Source organism: Apodemus sylvaticus, chromosome 23 (assembly GCF_947179515.1).
Source record: "Apodemus sylvaticus chromosome 23, mApoSyl1.1, whole genome shotgun sequence".
Classification (NCBI taxonomy): domain Eukaryota; kingdom Metazoa; phylum Chordata; class Mammalia; order Rodentia; family Muridae; genus Apodemus; species Apodemus sylvaticus.
In genome coordinates, this window is record NC_067494.1 from 40,039,728 (window position 1) to 40,067,180 (window position 27,453).

Genomic DNA, 27,453 nt, shown 5'->3' on the forward strand with positions numbered 1-27,453 from the left:
GCCAGGGAGAATGTCCTTGTTCTGTATTTTATATTTCTACTAGAGACCCCTCTGTAGACCTGAAATTAAGCTCTGTAAATAAGACAACAGGAAAATGTGCAGGTTTTGTCATGTTTTGAAATGGTCAGGTTTTCATGCGAAGGTCCTCTGGCCCTTTGGAGAGAAACAGTTCATCTCCAGCAATTATTCTGGTCAAATTGCCCCTCCCAGGAGGGAGGGACAGTGACAGTGTATTACTTGGTTCCTTGATCACTCTCTAGTCCAGCAGGCACACAGCTACTAAATGTCTACTCAGTGAGAAATGGCTGATACTTTCTTAGTCACGTGGATGAGTTGAAGAGAAAACATTCTACCTTCTCTGAACAGCCTCACCGTTGTGAGCAAGAAACGCTGACGTCCGCTCATTTTCGAGTCTTGCTCTGGAGCGGTCCAGTTTCCTCATCCTGCCTCTCCCTCCATGGCCTCTTCCTTCCTGGCAGGAACCTGCCTGTCAGGCTGCAGCTCTCTGCTCAGCCCCCCAGGAGGCCGAAGGGCAGCGGGAGCAGTGTGTGCAGAGGCGGGGCCTGAGTGCACCGGGCCTCTCCTCCTGGGTAGTAATATAAACTGCGGTTAGCCCTGGCCGGGAGTTCTCCTGGCGGACTTACCAACCGGTAATCTGCATTGACTGTGCTGACCACTGGTGGTTTCTGAATGGAGCAGTAGGCCGTGGCAGTTGGAGCCCACCCGGGCACCTTACACGTTAATGTTTACTTTGTAGATTAAACTTATGCAGGAAACCACCTCAGTGGGATTCTCTCTAATTCTTAGTCATGGTCCACGTATGGGGTCTGACCCAGCTCAGACTGATACGAAGTCATGGTGGCCAAAGCCCTTCTTCCTTCATGTCTCTCCTCAAGTTGTGGCTCTTGTGTCTGTGTGAGAGACAGTACCCTAACCATGTCTGCTCCTCTAGAACTCAGGGATGAGTCAGGTCCCAGCAGCTCTCCCAGCAGGCGCCTGTCCTGCAGGCGCATGCTTAGTAATCAGGTCCAAGAGCTTCTTACTGGTCTAGGCTCCCCAACAATGTACATAGGGAGCAAAATACAACAAAATAAAAACACTATAAACTGGGCTGCAGGATGGCTTAGTGGTTAAGAGCACTGACTGCTCTTCCAGAGATCCTAAGTTCAAATCCCAGCAACTACATGGTGGTTCACAACCGTCTGTAATGAAATCTGACGCCCCCTTCTGGTGTGTCTGAAGAGAGCAATGGTGTACTCACATAAAATAAATGAATAAATGAAAAAAAGAAAAGAAATACTATAAACTAAAAAGTCGTCACATGTCGCCAGCAGTTGCCATTCTAGAAGGGCACACGCTCAGTCACAACTGTGTTGCATCTTACGCCCTGCATGAACAGGAGAAGGAGGGGCTGCCTTGGCTCAGATCAGATGTGCAGCGTAGACAAAGTTCAATGCTTCATGTTACATGACATCAAATGCGCAGGGTCGGTCAGTCCCTGTTGACCCCGTGACCCCTGGGTTAGCAGGACGATAGTCTCCCTCCATTGTACTGTCCTTCCTCCTGTGCAGAAGGAATCTGCAAGTGAGTGGGGCACTGCCCACTGTTCCGACAGCTTGCTGCAGTGACTGTCTTGCCTGGATCGCTGCTGGTTTCCCTGCCTGTTTGCTGGCCTGCTTTCTTCCGTGCGGTCAGTCCTCTTGGTATCATCCACCCACCTAGCTGGCTACCCTGATCCAGTTTTTAGAGTACAGGATAAATACAGAATTCTTTCTCTATAATTGCTGGTTTTCAAGCTTGTTTTATAGCTGCTTCAGTGTAGCTGGTGGGTTGGCTTCTTTGTTCCCACGGTGTGGTGTTCCAGGCCTGTGGATTCACACTGGCTCCTGCACTTACCCCCCCGCAGCTCTGCTGGTTTGTGATTATTGTCTCCTGTTGGGGCTCATTCAGCCTGTCTCCTCCCCATCCATAAGGCTCACACCCCCTTGTTCTGACAGGTCAGCTTCGGTCGGCTGAGTTTTCCCTTTGACGCAGGTCATTTCCCCCTGCTTTTTCATTCCTTGTAGTTTTCTTATCAGATGCCAGACTTTGTGATTTTACTTGGCAGTGCTGAGTGTTTTGCATCCTCATCAATATTTTGAACCATGTGAAAAGAGGAGTTATTTTTCAATGTCCATTTCTTTGCAGTTTTAAGTTTTTCTGAGTGAGAACAGAGGAACATCACTGAGAGATACTTTCGCCCTGCTACTGAATAAAGCCTTGGTAGTGCACTGTGCACAGAGAGGCTGTCTGCTGTGGAGGACTGTGCTCTGACTCCTCTCGTGACCCTTTCCCTGACTTGCAGAGATTCCTCAAACGGTGACTTTATTGACTGGTGTCAGCTCTAGACCTCCTGCTCTTCTGCAGACCTGGAGGCCTTCCAGGCTGCAGCTCTCGCTCACTCTCAGTGCCCTCCCCAGCGCCCAGGCTCCACCTCCACAAGATGGACCACGGGCCACTGCCAGCTCTCCCTCCCGGCAGGGAGTGGGCATTTGTAGATCTCACCTTCCGGTAACTCAGGATCACTGTCCTTCTGCCCAGTGATTTTAAAACAGTCGTATGTATTGTCACTTTTTAGCTTGGGTGAGAATGTCAACTGGGTCTCATTAGTCTTTGGTGATCATCTTTTCTGTGCCTTGACTTCTAAGTTTTCCTTTGGTTTGCATCTGTGAATGAGTGGCAGCCTTCATATCACTGGTGTTCATTCCACGCTGAGCTGGGTGGACCTAGGACCTGGGCTCCAAAGCTGTCAGGAATTGAGTCAGTGATCACATTTCAGCAAGAGCACACACTGGAGGACATGTGCTTTTGCCTGTGTGTGTGTGTGTGTGTGTGCATGTGTTGAGGTAGCAGGGCAGCTTTGAGCATCCTGGTTGGACTCTTACACAGACGGTGCTTTTGAAAGGAAAGGTTTTAATTCTAACATGTGGGCATCTTGGTTGTGTGTCTGCCTCGGATTGTCTTGCTGGCTGTGGCATGCATGCTGTTTTCCCACTCCAGTGCAGCTTGCGGTTAGTGTTAATGCCGCAGTTGTGGTACCCAGCATGGGCTTGGGCATGCAACTCACTACCGCAGAGTTGGGTTTCTGCGGGGTCCTTTGTGAGTAGGTGGCATGCTAGGCTTTCTTTGTGCATTTGCTGGTTTTGACTAAAAGCTTTGCTGTGTGCTGTCCCCGCTCACTGAATACCTTTCTGTTTTAAGGTGGACGTTTGGGCTCAGGTTGGTTGTGTCGAAAGACTCAGCCAGTCACCCCCTTCTTCTCCTTCTCCTTCTCCTTCTTCTTCCATAAATAAGGTAAATTTGGGACATGCATAGCTGCATGAAGAAATAAGCACTTACCAGCCAGCCCTGAGAGGAGTGCTTCTCATATGCAGTCTGTGAGAAGCACTTCCCCGGCTGGTCAGGCAGGTGGGATCACTAAGGGGGAAGGACCTGCAGACTGTCGCTGACACTTACTGAGACCTAATTGGTGTAGTGAGATCCAGTGAAGAGTTTGGCTCTGAGTGGCAGTACAGCACGCAGAACCTGGTACAGGAAGGGGAGGCATGAAGTGTGGCCCAGTGGGTGTGGCTAGGGAGGGAAAGGGGAGGAAAGGCCAGGGAAGGGGAGGCCTCAGCTAAGAAAGAGCAGGTTAGCGCGTGGCTGGGTCTGTGGTTTCAAGACAAAGGGGTTCATGGATTGAGGGCAGAGAAAGTGATGGCCAAAGGATCTTTAAAGCAGATCTTGTAGCCCAGCTTGTTACGTTGGGATTAGATTGTGAAAACACTCTTGGCATTTAGAGCCTAAAAGGAGTTTCTACTGAAGACCGAGCACTGAGTGGTACCTGAGCCTCCGTGGGGTGAAAGAGGCCCGCCTGCCCTCTTCCTCTCCGGGGTACCTGAAGGAAGCAGATCTTCACAGCAGCAGAGAGCCTGCGTGCCTAGTTTCATCTCCTTATTTAAAACCATCTCCAGTAGTGTAGCTAGCACTTAAACCATTTGGAATTGTGCCCGTGCCTTCCTGCTGTAGCACGGAGGAGGAGGTGCACCTCACCGTGAGCTGCTGGTTTCATTATTTTAGGGCAGGGTCTCTCTGTGTAGCCAGGCAGCCTCTAGAACTTGCTGAGTAGCGGCTGGTGTCAGACCCTCAGGCTTTCTGCCTCATTCAGGGCTGGCTCTCTGTATTCAGGCCAACCCCCACAGTAGATAGATCTACTGAATCCGTATTCGTCAGTACCGTATGCATTTATCCATTCGTACTCAGCAAGCGCCCCGAGGAAGGGAGTGTTAGAGGTCCCGTCTAACATAGCGGCTAAGAAGGGCGCGTTGCTCATACGCAGGTACTGTCAGTAGCACTGCTGGGGTCCAAGCCTCCTCGGTCACCATTAGGGCCTGAGTTCTCAGTCACTGGACCCATATGAAACATCCTTGGTGCCATGGTTACAGAACAGTTCAGAATCCACCTAGCTGGCCAGTACCCTGGCCTTTTCCCACAGTCTGAAGTTGAACACAGTGGTGGACTGTGTGTGTTAGTGGCCACACAGGTGATGGTGCAGCGGAGCCTTCCCATTGGTGACGGGAATACATTGCTTGTGCGTGCATGTGTGACGTGTGCCACCAGTGCAAACACATGTACTTGACCTGCTTGCTGCCCATCATGTAAAAGTGTGCATTTGGTTGTGCACGGGAGGGCATAATGGTGAACGACCGTTTTGCTGGTGGTTGTTCACTACTCTTCCTAGCCCAGTGTTTAGTCTGCTTCTGCTTCTTGTACTGCTGTAAGGCAACGGCCTTAGGCAGCATGGGTGCTGCATCTCGTAACTGAATCATTCTCTCTCTACCTCATTTAGTCTTGTGTTGCTTTGTTCTTTGTGGTCCTGGGGAGTAGCCATAGCATATATTTATCACTATATATAGCCTTGGTGGATACCTAGGTTTTTATTTAAGCATGTTCTGATACTTACACCGCCTGGAGACGCACTTCTCAGAAACTAGCTTATTAGCCACCACGATGTCTGCCTCTGTCCTAAGTATAGCTCCCTGTGGTTATAGATACGTGAGTGGGCAGCGGGCATACCTTCCACTGCTACCTTAGTGGCCGTCCTGAGTTCATTCTCTGGGCCTTCTGGTGTGACAGTCAGATACAAGGCTAGTTTCCTCAGACACTTGGCTAATGCTGTAAGTTCTTTCAGTAGATGGCTTGAAATAACCATTCTAGTAAACAGGATGTTATACACAAGCAATAGCTTCCTGTTACACAGCCAGTGTGTGTATATATATCCCTCTGTGTCTTAGGAGGCTTTGATAGAGTTTAAATATCAAAGTTTCAGACAGGCAGACATGTAGAGAGATCTCTTACAAGCATCACCTGTCAATAGAAAAAAAGCTTATGGCCAATGAGCTGAGGCAGGAAATAGGAGGTGGGACATCCAGCAGGGATAGAAGAGGATTCTGGGAAATAGTGAGAGGTGGGGGAGATTCAAGAGCCATATGCTTAGGGAGGAGGCCGGGACTGAAGGAGAGGCAACTAACCAGGAGGTAGATGCAATCAGGTTAAAATCAAGGAGCGCGTCACCGGAAACGCTGAGGAAAAGGACGTAAGCCAGGAGGTAGAGGAGCTCAAACTCGGTTGGGATAGAATGAGGAGAGGTTTGAGCAGCAAGTCTGAGGAGGAGACAGATATAAAGCAGCAGGTAAATGAAATCAGGGCGGAATAATGGGGAGATGTTAGGGAAGACACTGAGGAAGAAGCAGGCCAGCCTGAGGAGGAGAGGAAACCAACCAGCAGGTAGCTGAGACTCAGGAGACTCGCCCCAGGAGCTCTGAGGAGACAAGGAGAGGGAAGCTGAAGCCAGGTTAGAATAAGGGGGTCAAAGTGAGTCCGAGAGCAAGCATAACTACGGCCTAGGCATTTATTAATAAGTGATTAGTCTCAGGGGCGCCGTTCCAGCAGCAAGGCTGGAAAGAAAACCCTGGATTTATTTTTCATACCAATATTTTGAATGTATTGCTTCTGGATGCTGAGCGGTGCTGAAGTTTAGTTGGGGTGGGGGATTAGGTCATAGTCAGGCGTGATTCGTGAGTTACAGACCAAGGACTGCGTTCGCCATTTGTCCAGGTAGCCGTCCTGAAGTGGCAGTCCTGCCCGGCTCCTTTGCCCTCTACTCCATGTGAACTTTGCCTTTGCTGTATTACTTGTGTGAACGGGAATTAAGGCCTACTTAGAAGGACCTACTTCAGAGCAGGCAGGCCAGTGGTAAGGGCCTCAGCAGTAGCATGCAGAGGCTTGCTAGCTGACGAAGGAGGGCGTGCTGTCGGTGGAGCTGACCAGTGCTGCCATCGCGTGCTCCTGGTTCCCCTGGGTCAGGGCGTGGGGACTTAAGTCCATCTCCAGTGACTGGACCAGCACTTACGCTGTTCTCAGTTCTGTCAGCCCGCAGCTGAGTGGAGACACAGTCTCTAGAAGTCACAAAAACTCCTTCTCCTGTCCCTCCCACACAGGTTGGTGGTGCCAATGACCCCTGGTCAGCCTGGAATGCCCCCAAACCTGGGAACTGGGACAGCGCTGATGCCTGGGGTACCAGGACAGATGGGACTGGCGCACAGAGGAACAGCAGCGCCAACAACTGGGACACGGGCTTCGGCCACCCGCAAGCCTACCAAGGACCAGGTGAGGGGCACCTGTGACACGAGTGACAGGCTGGTCTTGCTTTCCTCTAAGTCAGCACAGCACAGTGACTCTGGACGGAGGGCCCTCCGGTCTCGCTCAGTGCTGACACCACCTCCCTGGAGCAGTGGAGCCTCCCGGGAACTCCTGCCTTGGTGTCATAAACCTGCTACGACAATGCACAAAACTCAGGGGCTCACATGACTCCTGTTGTTGGTTCATTACTAAGAGGAAACCAAGGGACTCCCCAAGCATTCAGATGGGGGTCCATGGGCAAGGAGTGGCACTGCCAGGCCCTCTGCTGTCAAACCTGTACCTGTACCACCAGCATCTGTACATGCTCACCCACGGAGCCACTGTGAGAACCCTGCAGCCCAGAGAGTTTTCTGGAGATTGATCCTGTCGGTGTGGTTGATTGTTTACTATGTCTCCAGCCCTTCTCCAGTTCACAGAGGCTGAGATGGGGATTAAGACTTGGATTTCAGTCCTTCCTGGCTTTGTGTGTGTGTGTGTGTGTGTGTGTGTGTGTGTGTGTGTGTGTGTGTGTGTGTTTGTTTGTTTTTCTGGTGGAAGACACTTCTGTCATCAAGGAAATGCCAAAACATAAGGCCCGGGTCAGGAGGCTTTGCTTACCACTCCTGACTCTGAGTTTAGGCACAGGAGAGATTTACAGAAGGGGTTCAGTTCAGTGATTCAGAAGCTATCTGTCTGTAACCCCCAGAAGGTGGCCAGGCAGAGAGATGCTTCAGTGGTTAAGGGCACTTGTTTCTCTTACAGAGAACTGGGCTTCAGGTCCCAGCACTCACAGGGCAGCTAACAGTCCTCTAACTTCAGTCCCAAGGGATACAGTGCCCTCTGCTGGGCTCAGTGGGCACAGCATACATGTGGTACACAGAAACACAAAAGTAAAGTTTAAACAAGAAAAGGTGGGTGGCCTTCTTGGGAACAGGATCCAAGGCTGCTCCCCAGTTCCCTTGTACCTATACCAGCCATACACAAGGTGCACATGGACACACACATATGTAATACGAAAAGGATGTTCGTGCCAGTGCTGGAGCTCACAAGGTTCAGGTCTGCGCTGTTCAGGGTGTCTCTAACTTTTCCCTTTTGCTGGACACGCACCTCTCAGACGTGTGACGCGGCAGAGCCTGCCAGCTGAGGATACGCACTGCCCTTCCCCATGTCTGTCTCCATGCTAGACACCTGCTCTCTAGAGATGCTCCTCTCTCTAATGTCTTTGAATTAAGACAGTTTTCATTCATTTATTTGTTTCTTATTTGTAAATTTGGAAGATTAAATTTGTTTCTGTCACGGCTTTTCTTGGGCACCAGGCCACACTGCTGTAGTCTGCCTTCATTAGAAGTTACTCGGAGCAGAAAAAACAGTGCTTTTAAATTTTTTCCATATTTAATGCCAGGTGTGATAGTGCACACCTTAACCCCAGAACTTAGAATGCAGAGTCAAGTGAATCTCTGTTAGTTGAGGCCATTCTGGTCTACAAAAGTGAGTTACGGAACAGCCAGAACTACACACACACACACACACACACACACAATTTAAGTTTATATAGCATGATATTCTGATTTACATAAGACAGTGATTACTGAAATTTGAAATTGACATAGCCATCACCTCACACATAATGTGTGTGTGTGTGCACACACGTGTGTGTACATGTGTACATATATATGCTTTCTGAGAGCATCTAAAAATCTCTTGGCAAACTTCCAGTATATAATACACTAACACCCCAAGCTGTGCATAAGAGCTCATGACTTGCTCCTGAAAGCTGTACTGTTTACCCTCCCATCCACATCCTGCACCCTCCATCCCATCCACATCCCTGCATCCCCTCCCCATCCCATCCACACCCCTGCATCCCCTCCCCATCCCATCCACACCCCTGCATCCCCTCCCCATCCCATCTACACCCCTGCATCCCCTCCCCATCCCATCCACATCCCTGCATCCCCTCCCCATCCCATCTACACCCCTGCATCCCCTCCCCATCCCATCCACATCCCTACATCCCCTCCCCATCCCATCCACACCCCTGCATCCCCTCCCCATCCCATCCACACCCCTGCATCCCCTCCCCATCCCATCCACACCCCTGCATCCCCTCCCCATCCCATCTACACCCCTGCATCCCCTCCCCATCCCATCCACACCCCTGCATCCCCTCCCCATCCTATCTACACCCCTGCATCCCCTCCTCATCTCATCCACATCCCTGCATCCCCTCCCCATCCTATCTACACCCCTGCATCCCCTCCCCATCCTATCTACACCCCTGTAACCCCTCCCCATCCCATCTACATCCCTGTAACCCCTTCCCATCCCATCTACATCCCTGTAACCCCTTCCCATCCCATCCACATCCCTGCATCCCCTCCCCATCCTATCTACACCCCTGCATCCCCTCCCCATCCTATCTACACCCCTGCAACTCCTCCCCATCCCATCTACACCCCTGCAACCCCTTCCCATCCCATCCACATCCCTGCATCCCCTCCCCATCCTATCTACACCCCTGCATCCCCTCCCCATCCTATCTACACCCCTGCAACCCCTTCCCATCCCATCCATAACCCTGCAACCCCTTCCCATCCCATCCACACCCCTGCAACCCCTCCCCATCCTATCTACACCCCTGCAACCCCTCTCCATCCCATCCACACCCCTGAAGCCCCTCCCCATCCCATCCATAACCCTGAAGCCCCTCCCCATCCACACCTCTGCTGTGTCCCAGGCCATGGTTGCGCATAGAGAATGAAACTGCAGGAAAGAAACCCTGAGTCAGGAGGCCCGTGGTTTTTGTTTTTTGTTTTTTGTTTTTGTTTTTGTTTTTTACTATTGATTGTGAGGAGTGATTTATGTCTGAGTGTTTTGCCTGCATGCATGTCTGTACACTGTGAGTGTGCAGTGCTCTCAGAGGCCAGGAGGGCATTGGACCCTCTGGAGCTGGAGTGACACACCTCTGTTAGCTGCTGTTTGTATGCTGGGAGCAGCCAGTGCTCTAAGTGCTAAGCCGTCGCTCCATGCCCTCCCTGTGGATTGATGTGAGCTCCCTCTGTGTATTTGGAAGCACTCACCCTTTCTCACATATGGGGCGTTCTTGTCTATGCAGAGTGCCTGATCACTGCTTCCTGTGCTGTGCAGGAGCCTGTTGGTTGATGATGAGGCCCTCTCTGTCCCTTCGCTGTAGGTCCCTGACTGGTGTGACTCCTAAGCTCAGTGCTGAGGACATGTCGGGATGTTTCTCCCTGTCGTCCTCTGGGAGGTCCATGGTTCGAGATCTTAATGTTTATGTAACTGATTTTCTGTTGACTTTTATACTTGGTATAAGGTATGGACCTGGCTGCATTGTTGTCTGTTGTGTCACCTGAGGCACTTGTCACCCAGGTTTTGTTACCCTGACTGCTTTATTTAACCTGTTTCCCATGTGTCTTTTACATTCAGAGAAAAGGGCAGAATTCATAGGTGGGGCCTGAGGCCGACTGCAAGCCTGCGCTCCTCGGGTGCCCGTGGCGGCAGTCCTCGCTGCGCGCTCCTCGGGTGCCCACGGCGGCAGTCCTCGCTGCGCGCTCCTCGGGTGCCCACGGCGGCAGTCCTCGCTGCGCGCTCCTCGGGTGCCCACGGCGGCAGTCCTCGCTGCGCGCTCCTCGGGTGCCCACGGCGGCAGTCCTCGCTGCGTGCTCCTCGGGTGCCCGTGGCGGCAGTCCTCGCTGCGCGCTCCTCGGGTGCCCGTGGCGGCAGTCCTCGCTGCGCGCTCCTCGGGTGCCCGTGGCGGCAGTCCTCACTGCGCGCTCCTCGGGTGCCCGTGGCGGCAGTCCTCGCCGCGCGCTCCTCGGGTGCCCGTGGCGGCAGTCCTCGCCGCGCGCTCCTCGGGTGCCCATGGCGGCAGTCCTCACTGCGCTCTGCCCCCGTACACGCTGGCAGCTCCAGCAACCAGGGTTAAGCTTCTCACCTATGTGTTTGTTCTTGTCCCGCTATAGCAACGGGTGATGATGATGAATGGGATGAAGACTGGGACGACCCCAAGTCCTCCTCACCGTACTTCAAGGATTCAGAACCAGCAGAAGCAGGGGGCATCCAGCGGGGAAACAGTCGTGCAGGCGCCTCCTCCATGAAGCTGCCCCTTAACAAGTGAGTGTAAAGGGAGCCCGGGATGCAGACGCCTGTGTGCACACACGCGCGCACACACACACACACACACACTGCCCCTTAACAAGTGAGCATAAAGGGGAGCCCGGGATGCAGACGCCTGTGTGCACACATGCACACACACACACACACACACAGACACACACACATACTGCCCCTTAACAAGTGAGTGTAAAGGGGAGCCTGGGATGCAGACGCCTGTGTGCACACATGCACACACACACACACACACAGACACACACACATACTGCCCCTTAACAAGTGAGTGTAAAGGGGAGCCCGGGATGCAGACGCCTGTGTGTACACATGCACACACACACACACACACACACACACTGCCCCTTAACAAGTGGGCATAAAGGGGAGCCCAGGATGCAGACACCTGTGTGCACACATGCACACGCACACACACACACACACACACACACACACACATACTGCCCCTTAACAAGTGAGCGTAAAGGGGAGCCCAGGATGCCCGGAATGCAGACACCTGTGTGCTCTCACACACACACACACACACACACACACACACACACACGCACGCACGCACGCACGCACACACTCTCCCTCTTCTCTCTCTCTCTCTGTAATGTAAGAGAAGTTTGACTTCTTTTCTGTTTAGTTACCTACTGAGTTTGGAGTCTTGTTTGGCCTTGAATCTTAGATTAGAAGCCAATGTCCTCACAGGGTTAATAAGTGAAGTGTTTATTTTGTTAAAAGTCTTCAAGCCAAGCCCAGGAGCACACACCTGCAACACCAGCACTTGGCACATGAGGCGCTGGATCAGGAGAATCCTCAGCTGTGTGTAGCAGGTGCGAGGCTGGCTCACCCTTCGAAATACTTCTTAGTGCTTTACTTTCAAGCTCCATGGTATATTAATATTTCACGAATAAAAATAATAATTATTATTAAGACATATTTTTAGCTATGAAGAGCTAAAAATTAATGTTGGTACAGTTTTCTCAATGTCTGACTATTTTATTAATCACTTCCCGTGTGCCAGGCATTGTTGTGCCAAGCACTGTGCAGAGCTAGCTGTTCATGGGCACGCTCGGATCCTGTGGTAGACCACGGCGTCCCTGCTGAGCTGGAGCCTGGGGTGGCACTGGAGGCAGCTGGGCCAAGCAGAGGCCAGGCTCGGAGGGCCCAGAGCACAAGGCCCAGACTGCAGGGAGTCTCTAACGTTTCACTTAGAGGTCTCTTAGCTGAAGAAAAGCGCTTTTGTGGAAGCGGAGATCACTGCTTGTGGGTATGGGGCACCGCCGAGGGATTGAGGGTTGGGGAAAGGGCAAAAGGAATGATGTGTTAGTAAGTTCTCCCAGCAGTCACATTAAAGTGTGTCCTAAACTGTCAGTACTTTGTCCCTGTAGGTCTACAGGTCTAGGTCTACAATCACAGCAGATTCTAAGAATGTTAATTTGTATCTGACTTGTTTTTCCACAAAGCCTCATGTTTAGCACACGTCTGGAGATTAGGATCAAGGTCTTGATCTAGTGTCGTGGGCCTGCAAGGTCTCCAGTTTGTTTACATAACACGGGGCTAAAAGAGCTCTTAGACCACACAGTCTCTGCTTCTCCAGTCTCTTCCGTTACGGTGCCTGTGCTCAGTTGTGTTCACAATAACCACAGTCATGGCCATCCACGGCTCATTAGACTCCAGGACAGCTCAGGTTCTGATGGGCACTGCTCTCAGCTGTTCTTCCAGCCTAAGTGTAAACTGTGCTGAAAGCCCTCTTCCCTGGAGCTTGTCTCTTGGTCCTCTGAAAAGTAGAGACAGCAAAACAAAGGAGCCAGATCAGGAACCCCGCACCCCTCCCTCTGCTGCAGCCCAGGAACCCCGCACCCCTCCCTCTGCTGCAGCCCAGGAACCCCGCACCCCTCCCTCTGCTGCAGCCCAGGAACCCCGCACCCCTCCCTCTGCTGCAGCCCAGGAACCCCGCACCTCTCCCTCTGCTGCAGCCCAGGAACCCCGCACCCCTCCCTCTGCTGCAGCCCAGGAACCCCGCACCCCTCCCTCTGCTGCAGCCCAGGAACCCCGCACCCCTCCCTCTGCTGCAGCCCAGGAGCCCCGCACCCCTCCCTCTGCTGCAGCCCAGGAACCCCGCACCTCTCCCTCTGCTGCAGCCCAGGAACCCCGCACCCCTCCCTCTGCTGCAGCCCAGGAACCCCGCACCCCTCCCTCTGCTGCAGCCCAGGAACCCCGCACCCCTCCCTCTGCTGCAGCCCAGGAGCCCCGCACCCCTCCCTCTGCTGCAGCCCAGGAACCCCACGCCCCTCCCTCTGCTGCAGCCCAGGAGCCCCGCGCCCCTCCCTCTGCTGCAGCCCAGGCACCCTGCGGGTTCTCTCCCCCTTCTCCCCACCTCTGCAGCTTAGGAGCTCCGTGCCCCTCCCTCTGCTGCAGCCCAGGAGTACTCAACAATTCATTTTATGTGTTAGCTATAAACATAAAGTTTGTGCCGGAAAGGGAATTGGAAATTTAAATATACTGGAGCATTGTTAAAAACACATCTTGATAATGCTCAAGAATTAATATATTATATTACCATTTACTGAATAATAATTACTGTTCATAGATGTATTAGCAAGTGGCCATTGTTCCAAGTAGCCAACCAAATTGCCATGCTGCCTCTTGGATGGAGGGCGTTCTCCATGTCTGCCGTCACTCTGTTGGTGGTGAGGGCTGGTTCAGGCGTGGTTACACAGGTAGAAGACGGGTAATCAGCACACCTGCGGGAGCCATCGCCCTCTTCCCACACTCAGGCTCCACTGAGTGGCCAGCTGGCCATCCGGCCATCTGAGTACATTGGTTTCATCTTTGTTTCCATCTGAAAGACAGAGCAGGGTTAAAACTGGTGTGTTAAGGCCACATGGTGAGAATTAAATTTGAATGGAGACAGACAAAGACTCACAAGACTTTCTTCATGAACAGATTCCCTGGATTTGCGAAGCCTGGCATGGAACAGTACTTGTTGGCCAAGCAGCTAGCAAAACCCAAAGAGAAAATCCCCATCTTTGTAAGTTTGCTTATTCTTGTCTGCTTGCTTTATCTCTAGTTAAAGTTTTTTATATAATACCTATGCTAAGAACAATAGTCTTTTTGGAAGTATTTTTAAGCACACTTATGCCGTCCTAGATAGTTGCTAATGTGTTCTGAGGAGTACTGTGGACAATCAGCGTAAATCAGAAATTGGTATTGCTTCTCCGCCTTTCCTGCTTTTGTCTTTCAACTATTAATGTTGAACCAACACTCACACATTTCAATACGTTTTCTTTCCCAAAATGTCAGCGACTCTAAGACTACAGCACATCCACGCTCTCTTTCCAGGCCAGCCGCATTTTTCAGCCAGTAGGCTCAGCTCAAAGATTTAGGTTTCTTCCCTGATGAAAGTAGAAGCACATAATTAGAATAAGGTGCTTTTCCAGCACACTGGTAATAGAACTTCCTCAATAGACCAGCTGTCGGCTCAAGATAAGGGGCGAGCAGATAAAGCCGGGGTGACGACACCACGAACAGTTGACTCTGTCGTGCCGAGATGATTGTTATATATATAATATGGCAAAGGCTATTTGGTTTCATCTCATACTTTGATTGTTAATTCGTTTTTTTTATCTGGGCAATACCTAGTGGATTCCCAAGTGAAATTCTGGGGTGGGGGGAAGAGCTATGACTATTCTGTAACCCTGTCGACTTAGCTGTCGCTGAAACCTTGGGTATCATCACCATGGTTGCAGATGAACAGGAGGAACTACACTTCCGGGGATGAATGATTAAATACCAGGAATGACATTTAATTACTTTCTCTCATCTGTAAAAAGCTTCAAACTCTAGGAACCTCCAAATAGAAGTGTAACGTCCAAAGCCCCCTTGCACCAGTTGTTCCTCCAGAGCGTATCTGTGGTGATTATCTTCTGAATAGTTGAAGAAGATCTGAATCTTTATACCAGGCTGGGAAAAAAAGCAAAACACACAAATCACGAGTCTTCTCATTGCATTTCAAGCTCTGTGGGACTAAGAGCCAGAGCCTGCGCCTCATGCTTCAATGTGGAATTTGTCACAGGTGTGACTGTGACAGAACAGAACAAGAAGGCCAGCCTGTGCGCTGTCCATGAGTTTTGGGAGTGGCAGACCCATGAACCTGTGGGAAGGCCACTGGTGCAGCCTCTCACGTAGCAAAAGAAAGGAACACCATTGAGTCTTCAGGAGGGAGAAAAAGACAGAAACCTAGTTTGTGCTTTGGCTGAAAGCTAGCATTACTCGCTGATTACATAAGGTCTAGCAAGTCTGGGGACCCCGGCAGTTGCCCTTTGTCCTCTTCGTGGGGGGGGGGAGGGTTGCTGCTAAGACGGCCCCCAGATGCTGTCCTGAGGGCCTAGCAGAGCCTCCCGGATGGACGTAGCCTCTGAGGCAGCTGTGTGTTGGTTCTTAGAGACCTCTTTAGTGCCATATTCCTCACCTGCAGCCTCAGCCACCTCCTGACATAGTGATCCCACCTAGCATTTCCTCTTCCACTCTGCACACAATGAGAGGTGGCATTCTTCCTGCCCTCGCGGGTGCTGGCCTTGTTAGCTGAGGAGCTCCCAGCTTGCACAGGTCTCTCCTCAGCCCCGCCTGCTCTTCTTCCCCGTGTTCTCTTCTCTCTGTGTTTTCCCTCACTGCAAGAGTAAAACCTGTTTTAGAGCTGGCCATGTGGCGCTTGCCTGTAATCTCAGTTCTCAGGAGGCAGAGGTGCAGGGACTGCTGCGGGTTTGAAGCCTGTGTAGTATGCGAGCGCTGGGCTAGCAGGGGCTGCACAGTCCACTGTCAGATAGCGAGAGCGACAGACCCCCTCCTTATGAATGGGGTCCCTTTGCTAGGAACACTGTTCCGTTTGGAGACAGTGTTAGTTCTTTATCTTATTTCCACATTACAAAGTCCACTTGTTTTTCTGTTCTAGTCCAGGAAGACAATGTGTTCTTAAGGCAATAAGGACTTGTGCTGTTTATTTTGTTTAGTTAGTTTTTTAGGGGTTTTGCTTTTATTTTTGAGACAGGGTCTCAGCGTAGCTGAGATAGCGCCTAGAACTCCTCTCGGCCCTCTCTTCACTTTCCGTGTTCTAGAATCACAGGCATGAGCCACCATACCCATCTCTCCTTGCATGTTCTTTGCAAGATCCACTGCCTTTAATCTGGGGCTTTCAGACCAGTTACCATGTCTATCCATTTGGGAATTGATGGACCAGAACCAACACAAGACTATGCAGGGAGAGTTGTGTGAGCCTTGGGACCCATGGACATCCATAGCCCCCTCTCTAGCCTTGGATGCAATTTTAAACAGGACGAAAGCAACCGATTGGGGATAGCAGGGATGATCAGAGCTCAAGGCTGCAGTGCCGGCTCTCTATACCCTGTGTGGAGCTCAGACCATATAATCCCTTCCTCACCCCACCCCAGGCAAAACCCTGGGAATAGTACAAGTTTGAGAACCCTCTCCAGACCTTTTGAACCTGTACCTCTGTTATAGGTGGACCAAGGACAAGGCCCCTGAGGGTAGGGAGAGACAGGCAAGCATCGCCTAGGAGTCCTGGAGCCCTGGCGGACTTGCTGCTTGGGGACAGCAAGTGAGCTGGTGGCTGTGTCCCTACACTAGCACAGCAGTCCCCTGGGAAAGCCCTTAGCCCTTGCTCTCACCCCCCTCCCTTTTTTAATTTTATTTTATCTGTTGTTTTGTTTGTGACAGGGCTACTGTGTAGCCCTCTAACTCAGAGATGCCTGTTCCTCAGCCACTCAAGTGCTGAGATCACTGGTGTGCACCCCAACACCCAACTCTGGGTCTTGACTCTGAGGAACAGAGCACCCCAACACAGCATGGCTGAAATAACGACTGTCAGGCTGGGGCCAGCCTCACACTGCTCCAAGCGTAGTCCAGTTAGCCCTGCGCTAAGTTACCAACCAGAGGAGTGTGTGTATAAACCTGAGCATATGACAGCACTCACAAACCCCAATGTGCAAATTTTTATTTTCACACAAAAGAATCATTGTTAAAAGTTTCTTTAAGAACAAAAGCCAACCTTTCAGTTGTGGTCTACAGGGAGAGCTTCTGCTCTCCACCTCTCTAGGTGTGAGCCGGTTTCTCTGCATCATAAGATAAGATGCCTACAGGAAAGGGACGGGGTCATCTGAACCGCTGTGGGTTTAGATGTGATGTCTTCTAGGACCACACCTTCCTTCTCCAATAGGAGTGAGAGCGGGCTCTGTAAGGGACCTGCCAGCTCTCCAGTAGAAGTGAGAATGGCTGTCGTAGGACTGCCAGCTCTGAACGAAATTTTTCTCCCCTCTGTTACAGTTGTGTCCCTGTTTTCCCAGTTACAGAACTAACTTGTCCTGCCTCGTTGCTTAGGTTGGGGACTATGGCCCCATGTGGGTTTACCCTACCTCTACGTTTGACTGTGTGGTCGCTGACCCCCGGAAAGGCTCCAAAATGTACGGCCTGAAGAGCTACATTGAGTATCAGCTAACGCCCACTGTGAGTACTGCTCTCAAAACAGCTGCCCGCAGCTGCCCTGTCTTCCGTTTCAGACCTTGCCGTTAGTAATGCGGTTGTCTCTTACCCTTATTTTGTAGAACACTAACCGATCTGTAAACCACAGATATAAGCACTTTGACTGGTTATATGAGCGTCTCCTGGTTAAGTTTGGGTCTGCCATTCCGATCCCATCTCTTCCAGACAAGCAGGTCACAGGTGAGTTTGAGCAGCGCCGTCCGGTATGACTGTGGAGAGCTAGAGGCAGGTTATCCTGCGGATGGGCGAGTGTGAGTGGTGACCGCTGACTCTGTGAAGAGACTGCATGAGCGTGGAAGTTATCTGAACAGCTAATAGAAACTTGAAGCAAACTTGACTCTCAGAGAGCTGTGTCTACACCTTGAATTCTAGGAAAGTCATTGTTTTTTATTTCCTTCTACCAAAAAAGTACATTTTTAAGTGTGAGATGGAACCTTAGAAAACCAGAAGTTATCTGAACAATTTAAAGTGTAAACAAAAGCTTCAGACCCAAACCTGAGGCAGGCTCTGCAGCCCTGCACTGGTATGTGTGGGTGTATGTTGTGTGTGCATGTGTGTTATGTGTGTGAGTGTGTGTGTGTGTGCATGTGTATATGTGTGTGAGTGTGCGCTGTGTGTGTGCGTGTATGTGTGTGTGTGAGTGTGTGTATGTGTGAGTGTGTGTGTGCATATACCTGTGCATATATGTGCAGGTGTGTGTGTGTGTACATGTATGTGTGTGTGAGTATGTACGCAAGTGTGTGTGTATATGTGTGTATGTGTGTGAGTGTATGTGTGAGTGTGCGTGTGTGTATGTGTGTGACTGTGCGCGTGTGTGTGCACGTATATGTGTGAGTGTGTGTATGTGTGTGAGTGTGTGTGTATGTGTGTGTGTGTATGCGTGCGTGGGGGGGACTCCTGGAGCAGCCAGCGCCACGGGAAAGTCTCCCTCATTCTTTCTCTGTCCCCAGTGGCCCAGCCTTCCTTGTTGATTTAAAGGCTCCGTTTGTTCACTTTGTCCTGCCCCCTAAACCTTCTGGTAAGTGAGGTAAGTGCGGAGTGGTCGGGCCAAGCACCCAACTGCAGCTTCCCGCACTTGCGATGGACACTGCGATGGGCCGCTGCCTCCACCACCACTTCCGCCTCCTCCAGCACCTGCATTCACGTCCACCTAGCTACTCACAGATAATGGAAAAGGACAGAAATACCTCTTACAAATGAAAAACCTGCTGCGAAGTAATCCGCCTGCTACCTGACCCGCTAAACATCTGGTCAGAAAGGGTTTGCCTCGGACCTCAGAAACTCAGCGTGGCAGATCTGAGTGTCCTCTGCTGTGGGAGCAGGGACCTCAGTGAGGGGGACTGAGAACATGGGCTTTATGAAGGCTGTGCTTCCCAAAGACTAAGAGTTTGAGTAGTAGGTAGAAAGCGTTCACATGATGAAACCGGTCTGTATAGAGGAGAATGGGCTGAGGAGAGAGTCGGGCTTAACTGGCCAGACCTAGAAGGGCCCGGGGGAGAGGACAGAGGGATGTAGAGGGACAAGGAAGGCCCTTCCCAGAGGTCAGGGGAGGCAGGAGGCTTAGCCTTCAGTAAGAGCTGAGGGACTTGGGGAGGGACGACGGATCATCTTAGACAGGCAGATGGTGGTGCCTGGATTAGACACCAGTGTCCCAGCACAGTGTCCCCTGTCTCCGGGAGCCATCCCTGTGTGTCCCTGTCACCTGGGACCTTCCTGGTGCTTTCCTTGCCATCTGATGGGTGGGCACTTTCATCTGATAGCACCGGGAGGCTCTGTCTGTCCTGCTGCGCACGGCATCTGTCTTTGAGCCTCAAGCTTCCTGTGTTTGTGTTATGAGATACGAGCTAGCTAACATAGCTAGAATTAGGATCTTCACGATAAATAAGCCATTCTCCTTAAAACTTTATATTTTACTTTGTTTTCTGTTTACTTTCCTCTGGAGGTGTTTTGTTTGCTTGTGGAGATGAAAATTTTAGTTTTTTTGTTTTTAAAGATTTATTTATTTATTATTTATTTCATGTATGTGAGGAGTATACTTTTGCTGTTTTCAGACACACCAGGAGAGAGCATCGGATCACATTACAGATGGTTGTGAGCCACCATGCGGTTGCTGGGAACTGAACTTAGCACCTCTGGAAGAGCAATCAGTGCTCTTAATCACTGAGCCATCTCTCCAGCACCTGAAAATTTTAGTTTTTAAAGATGTCTTGGTTTAGTCTACTTTCTTTTAGAAATGTCAGAAACTTAAAATTGTTACAGTGGGATGGAAAGGACTGCTCTGCTACTACTAGGTAGATATGTTCCTCCTAGCAGTCCTCTGGGTGATGCTGCAGTGTCTTATAGTGTATCCAGCCCGGTGGTCCTGTGGGTGATGTTGAGAGTTTCCATAGAGCTGGTGCCAGGGAGTGGAGAATGCACAGCTGCTTTAGATCACACCCTTCCTTCTAGCCATCCTGTTTGCTTTATTTTTTTTTTAATTTTTTATTTCTTTATTATATGTAAGTACACTGTAGCTGTCTTCAGACACCCCAGAAGAGGGCCTCAGATCTTTTTAGAGATGGCTGTGAGCCACCATGTGGTTGCTGGGATTTGAACTCATGACCTTTGGAAGAGCAGTCGGTGCCCTTAACCACTGAGCCATCTCTCCAGCCCCGCTTTATTTTTTTGAACTCTACATTTGTTTCCAGTTCTTCATGTTTTTAAATTTCAGTCTGTGTCCTTGAATTTTATACTCTACTTTTATGCAGAGATTGAAATAATGTGTGCTTCATTGTCTTTAAATGAATAGGCTGAGGTTTCAGCCCAGGAGCTCAGTGTTGATTTAAAGCATGCTGCAGTGTCTCCAGCATTCTCAGCACCTCCACTTGAAGTGTTTTTAAAGGGGCCGGGGGAGGCTCAGGCATGCAGCCAGGGCAGGGCACGGTGCAGCAAGCAGCAGCCTCAATCTGAAGAGAGTGGGGCTTTGACACTGAGAGGCACAGGACAGCCCTCTGTCCCCTCGCCTCCTGCCTGTGGCAGCCACAGCACCAGCACTGTACGCAGACTTCACACTGCACTCCAGACAAAAGCAAGAGGAAATGTGGGAGACAGTGTCACGGCGCTTGTCCTCGGAGGTCATAGATGACATTCCATGTGTACATTTTGTTCTTTGTGAGAGAGTAGAGGAGCAGCCAGGTTGTACTTTGGAAGCCAAAATACTATTTTCACATTCTTAGTGAAAGCGTAGGTAAGGTTTGGGGAAAATGGATACACATAAGTCCCTTCCACTCTCTTGCTTACACATCTGTAGAACCTGGTTTAAAAACCTAAGCATAAAATACTATGCAAAGTCATAGTTAAGCCAGTTGGGTCTGAAGGATTTTCACAAGAGGACTGCTAAATAAAAATGATTAAATTTCACAAACTGACTAAAGTAATAAACTCAGGTACTGATATTTTTGCTCCAGGGGAAGCTCACTGTGTCCTGGGTACATGGGTCTGGGTTCCACATCGCTTAGCGTATGGAGTCCTTGCTCTGCGCTGCTAAGTGTGTAGTTGGTAGTGCTTTTATACAGAGGCTTTGTGTGGGACCCGTGTGTTCACTACCACTTCAGTAGCACACCGTTGGTAGATGGGTCTCTCTTACTGCAAGATTCACTCCTGTGTACTCTTCTGAAGGAAGGTTGAGACTGCATTTTCTGAAAATTTACTTTTAAACTGTCCTTAGAGTTTAAAAGTTACTCGGAGTTTACTGTTACTCAGAGTGTGGTAAGTGCATTCTTCGGTGTACCGTCCTGCAGATCTTGGTAATACTGTTGTGGTCCTGTGACACTCCTGCTTGCAACATGAGGAGGTTCTGTTGTCTCTTAGGTGTCACAGTCCTTAGCTTTATGTTTCAGCCCCTTCTCTGATCCTGTCGCTGGCAGCTTCTGTTCTTTGTTGCTGTAATTCCCCTTTTCCGGAATACGTCACGAATGGAAACAGTGCACCTGAGATTCTCCATTTGCTGTATCAATAGATTTTCTTTATTGCTGATACTAGAGTGTGTAGATACACCGTAATTCTTTATCCTTCCCTTTGTTGAAAGACATTTGAGCCTGTGATTCCAGGCACATGAAGCTGCTAGCCTTACCGGTACAGTTACTTTGTTCTTAGTTTTGTTTGTTTTTGAGGCAGGCTCACAGGCTGGCCTCGGGTGTCACTCCTCTTGCTGCAGCCCCGCGTGCTGCGGTGACAGGCGCATACAACATGCAGCCGAGCAAACAGATTTTTAGATAAACACAAACAGATTTTCCTCTGCTAATTCCCAGCAGCAGAACAAATAGATGAGTTGGTTTAGGAGTTTCTCCGACTGGCTATGCAGTTCTGGAGTCACACCAGCCATGTATGAAAATCCATGATCCCACATCTTCCCCCACACTTGGTGACACCCATTCTTCACTGGTTCTGCTTGACGAGCCCTGTGGGCACATGGCTGCATTCTGGTTTTGTTGTCTTTCCTTACTGGGGATTGTGTAGAGAATCTTTTCATACTCTTATTCCTACCCATGTGTCTGTTCAAAACTGGTTCTTTTTAAGATAGAATTTGTTAGTCTATTTTGTATTGTTGAATTTGTTCTCTGTGTTCTAGAAGCAGTTCTCTGTCAGCTGTGCAATGGGCACAGCTATAGCGTGCCTCTGTTCTCTCAACAATGTGTAGCAAATGCCTTTAATTTTAAGAAATCCCCTGTCTTGCTTAGCCTTTTTCTTGTGGCGATAAATACCTGAAAGGAACAGTTTAATTAGAGAAGGAATGGGTGCTTTGGGCTCACATGTCAGAGGCTTCTCCGTGCCTGTGCATGGTAGATGAGGAAGTGGAGGGAGGGAGGCACAGATGTTCTCCAGGGGACGCTCCAGGAAGCCACTCCACCTAAAGTCCCACAGCTAGTGTCTGCAGGAGGCACTGCATTTCAAACCTTAGCATCCAGCACGTCAGGGCCTTATGAATTGTGCTTTTGGTATTGTATCTGAAACCTCTTGGTCTAACTTGAGCTCATGATATGTTTTCTGAAGTTTGATGGTTTCGGGTTCTGGGTGCACGTCTGATGTGCTTTGGGTGGAACTCGTGTGCTGGGAGCACAGCCGAGGGCAAGCTTCACTTGTTTGCGACAGATGCTCAGGACCCCTTTCCCTCATAAACTGCATCTGCCCCTCATACAGACTCACTTGACCATTTATCTGTGTGATTTGTTTCTGGACTTGTTTACTCTGTGTGTTCATAAGTATGGGTGTTTTGCTTACATGCGTGTCTGTGTACCACATACATGCCTCATGCCCACAGAAGCCAGGAAAGGGCACCGAATCTCCGGGAACTGGATTACAGATGACTGTGAACCATCATGTGGGTTCAAATCCAGATCCTCTGGAAGAGCATCCAGTGCCCCTAACCAGTGAGCCGTCTCCCCAGCCCCCTCTGCCTATATTTTTGATGGGTAAGATTCTGGTTATGAGATCTTTAGCATGTAGTTTTTCCTGCTGCATAGCAAGTGTCATTCCATTACCTTCTGGCCAGCATTGTCCATGTAGCAAGTTGGCCATTAAACCTGCTGACTCCCACACCGAGGCCAGCCTGGCTGCTGTCGACACTGTTGCAATCTCTGAACCTTAGCTCTGCTGTGTGGGAGTGTGGCCGCCCTTGATTTACAGAGGGTGCCGTCCTTGTATCTGCCATTGATTCCTGAGATGAGTTTTCTACTCCAGTTCCTGCACTGTGAACTCTAGAACTTCCATTCTGTAATTCTGCGGGTCTCTGATTATTGCTTACTGGTCATGTTGCCTGTTAATTTTTCTCGTAGTTCTTTTTTTTTTGGATTTGGTTTTTTCGAGACAGGGTTTCTCTGTATAGCCCTGGCTTTCCTGGAACTCACTCTGTAGACCAGGCTGGCCTCGAACTCAGAAATCTGCCTGCCTCCAGAGTGCTGGGATAACAGGCGTGCGCCACCACCACCCGGCCTTTTTTTTTTTTTTTTTTGGGGGGGGGGGGTTCTCATAGTTTTTTAAACATACAGAAACTGCTTTGATTTTTGTTGCTTAACGCGACATCCAGTAACTCTTAGTAACTGTTTCTGCTGGTTGCTTCTGTCTCTTCACTATAGATCCTGTCTTGTTGGCTGAGCTCTAGGAGGATTTTATTTGTTCTTATTTAATCTTTTTGGGGGAGTAGGGTGAGGAGTAGTTTTGAGACAGGTTTCTTTGTGTAGCCCTGACTGACCTGGAACTTGCTCTATAGGCCATGCCAGCCTTGAACTCAGCAATCAGCCTGCCTTTGTCTCCTGAGTGTGGGAGTCAAAGTGTTTATTTTTGTTTTTAATGAAAGCCGGACCTTGCTAAGTATCTGTTTCAGCAGCTCTGGATTTTGCCTCCCTGAAGGCTATTGTTTGTATGTTGTTTGCATAAGGAATTGGCCTAGCTTGAACCGCAGAACTCTACCTGGCTTACAGCACAGTTATATCCGTGTTTGTGTGGTTAAGACTGGAATCGTAAGTTTGTTCCTCCGCACAGACTGGCAGGAGGCCAGGACTGATGGACAGAACCCCTGCCCGTGTGGGTCCTTTGCTCTCTTGGTGTAAGTCTTAGCAGAAGATGGCATTCAAAGCTCAGGTCACCTCAAGCTAGCCCCAGCCTTTATTTCTCCATGTTCTTCGTTCTGGCTTTGTTTGGGGAAAGGGTAGTATTTGTTTGTTTCTGGAAATAAGGTCTTACTGACTTGCCCATGTGCAGTGGAAACTTACAGTTTTCTTTGGGCAGAAGATGTTTTGCTGTGGCAGACGGGTGAGGGAGTGTTTTCCTGAGGTAGTCACAGGAGAGAGGATGTTTTGCTAAGGCAGACACGTGAAGGGACACATGATGGTAAGAAGGACCCAGTAGATGTTGGACAACACTGGATGGTATCCTCAGTGGTCATCATTTGTGGTGACTTCTAAAACAAAACAGAAAAACACCAAAAACTTCTGGTGGTATCCCGGCAACGACTTGGGCCGCTTGGCAGAGTGACGTCAGCTGACACAGACTCAGGCAGAGTTTTGCTAAGGGGTGGTAAGGCAAGACCCATGGGAGGACACGTGACATTTGGAGGGAATATAAATAAAATCCAAGGGCAGTGACGGGAGCTTCCATAGCGTGCTTCGCTGGTTTCTCTGGACTGATCGTCACTGTGCTGAGAGAAACATAGCAGCAAACTGTCTCTTGGCATCCCCGCTGGTCCTGGCCAATCCTGCTGACTCATGCCGATTCCGCAGGGGGTGATCCGCCACTGATGCCGAGTCCTGTTTGCTATCCTGACACTACTGAACTAGACAGCTGGTATATATCCTGACAACACAGATTGGGTTTGCTCCAAAGAACAACTTCTAAACAGGTCCACTTTCCCCGTATCCTAATAACTTTTCTCTTCTGCTACCTCTGCTAGGTGGCAGCTGAAAGAGAGGCTAAAACATTTAAAAAAAAAAAAAAAAAAAAAAAAAAAGCCCTTACTAAAAGTAAGGTTTTTTAGAAAGTCAAAACAAACACCCAGGCTTGCCCCAAACTTCTGGACTGAGGTGACCCCGCTGCCTTGGCCTGCTTTGTAGCGGGTCCTGCTTCACTCCCTCCCTGGGCCCTTTTCTGTCTTCTGTGCATGTGTTCACACTCACGGTTGGGGCAGCGGCATGTGACTTAGGCACAATCTGGTCCCCCTGTCCTAAAGAACTCCAGCCTAGCATGTGCCTGGTTCTGCCATCTTGGTACGCACAGTCACTGGCTCGTGTCACTGGTATGCACAGTCACCTCCGGGGCTGACCCTGCCACCAGTGCTAGCCAGCACGGTTGTTGTCTCTCCCATACCCTTCGAGCCTTCTCCTCCTATGGCAGAGAAGCTGCAGCTGATCTCCCGGCATGACCTCTGGGGACAAGGGAGGTATGCAGTAGTAGCAGAGAGGAGGAACAGCCCGATGCCACGAAGTCTCACTGTTCTAAGACTCTGTCAGGGGCTGGAGAGATGGCTCAGTGGTTAAGAGCACTGACTGCTCTTCCAGAGGTCCTGAGTTCAATTCCCAGCAACCACATGGTGACTCACAACCATCTGTAATGGATCCAATGCCCTCTTCTGGTCTGTCAGCTACAGTGTACTCATATAAATAAATGTTTTGTTTTGTTTTTTAAAAAAAAGACAGCCAGGCGGTGGTGGCGCACGCCTGTAATCCCAGCACTCTGGGAGGCAGAGGCAGGCGGATTTCTGAGTTTGAGGCCAGCCTAGTCTACAGAGTGAGTTCCAGGACAGCCAGGGCTATACAGAAAAACCCTGTCTCGAAAAAAAAAACCAAATCCAAATCCAAAAAACCAAACCAAACAAAACCAAAGGACACTGTCAGATGGCTGTCTATCTTTGCTGACTGCCAGAGCAGGGCTGTGGTGGTTTGGTTGGCATTCTACAGATTCCTATTGGTTCTTGGGGATGGTTAGCTGAGGCCCTCCCAAGCTGTGCTGGGATTTCTGTCTTCAGACTCTCGGCTGATGCTGAGTTTGTCGTAAAGTCTCTGCCTGCCTGCCTGACGGTGGCTGTGCGTGCCTGCCAGTCTCTCTGCTTGTAAGCAGGAACAGTTGTGAGCACAGCTGACTGCTCTAGGATAGGCGTGGTCATGGGGTGACTGTGTTTGCCATCTAACCTAAGACAAAATAGAGGGGCTGGAGACACAGCTCAGTGGCAAAGAACACTTGCTGCTTTTCAGAGGACCTGGGTTCAGGGCCCAGCATCCACAAGTGCCTATAAATTAGTCCCAAGGGTCTGACACCATCTTCTGGCCTTGTTGGGCACCAGGGACACATGTAGTATATGGACATATGTATGCAGGCAAACACTAGCACACACATAATATTTTTAAAAATAAAAACTAAAAACAGCATCAAAAAAGGGAGAACAAAGTTACAGTCTTCAGGGAATGTGCACAGTTGCCCCCTCATCCTACCCTGTGTGTATCTGCCTGTGTGTGTGTGTACCTGTGCATGTGTGTGCGTGTATGTGTGCCTGTGTGTGTGTGCCTGTGCATCTGTGTGTGTGTGCGCGCGCGTGTGCCTGTGTGTGTGTGTATGTGCCGTGCCTGTGTATGCCTGTGTGTGTGTGTGTGCCTGTGTGTGTGTGTGTGCCTGTGTGTATGCCTGCGTGTGTGTGTGTGTGTGTGTGTGTGTGTACCTGTGCGTGCGTGTGTGTGTGTGTGTGTGTGTGTGTGTGTGTGTGTGTGTGTATGTGTGTGTGTGCTTACAGGATATTGTTTGTTTAATTTTTAGGTAAGGTTTGCCTGTGTGACCTAAGCTGGCCACTAACTTCTTCTGACAGCCTCCAGTGTGTTGTTTTATAAACAAGCCATGTGTTACTTTATGGACATGCCAGAGTTACTTTGCCAGTGTACTGAGTACAAGTGTTAAGTACTTACGTGTTTCAATATTACATCACAACTCACTGGACATGTTGTGCAACTGTCAAAGCCTCATTTACCTCATAGGAAGGGCATGGTGGTCTCACTCGCCGCTCCTTCCTTGCCCACAAAGCCCACCCAGGAACTGGCCTAAGAATGGTTTATGAACTAGAGATCGTTTTTCATTTTGAGATGTTTCTTTGTAATTAACGTTGTTAGTCTTGCCAACCATCATATTTGTTAATATGCTAAATGGAAATTTCATATATTTATAAAATGTATGAATTTTAAAATGTATGAATTTATAAAATGTATGTATTATTTTGTGCATATGTGCCTGAGTGTATGTATATGTACCATGCACATGTAGAACAGCCCATGGAGTCAGAAGAGGTTTCAGATCACTGAAGTTATGAGTGGTTGTTAGCCACCATGTAGGTGCTGGGAACCAGACCGGGGTTCTCTGGAAGAGCAGTTAGCGCCCTTAGGCACTGAGCCCTCTCTCCAGCCCTGGAATTTCATTCTTGAAAACTAAAGAGTCAGGTCTAGGGAGATGGCTCAATGGATGAGAACGGTTGGCACATGGCACAGGGACCTGAGCCCAGATCTCCAGCACTTACATAAGAAGCCAGGCGTGCCCACACAGTGCTGTAAG

General features: G+C 49.9%; 1 protein-coding gene across 1 annotated transcript in view; it reads left to right on the top strand.

The window, feature by feature from the left end:
- The window catches only part of Snx9 (sorting nexin 9), an 85,400-nt gene that overhangs the window by 45,005 nt on the left and 12,942 nt on the right, over window positions 1–27,453 (top strand). Inside the window, exons 5-9 of the mRNA XM_052169320.1 lie at window positions 6,519–6,687; window positions 10,683–10,833; window positions 13,783–13,867; window positions 17,230–17,355; window positions 17,454–17,571. Coding sequence (XP_052025280.1) covers window positions 6,519–6,687; window positions 10,683–10,833; window positions 13,783–13,867; window positions 17,230–17,355; window positions 17,454–17,571 — 649 coding nt within the window. The remainder of the gene's footprint in view (window positions 1–6,518; window positions 6,688–10,682; window positions 10,834–13,782; window positions 13,868–17,229; window positions 17,356–17,453; window positions 17,572–27,453) is intronic.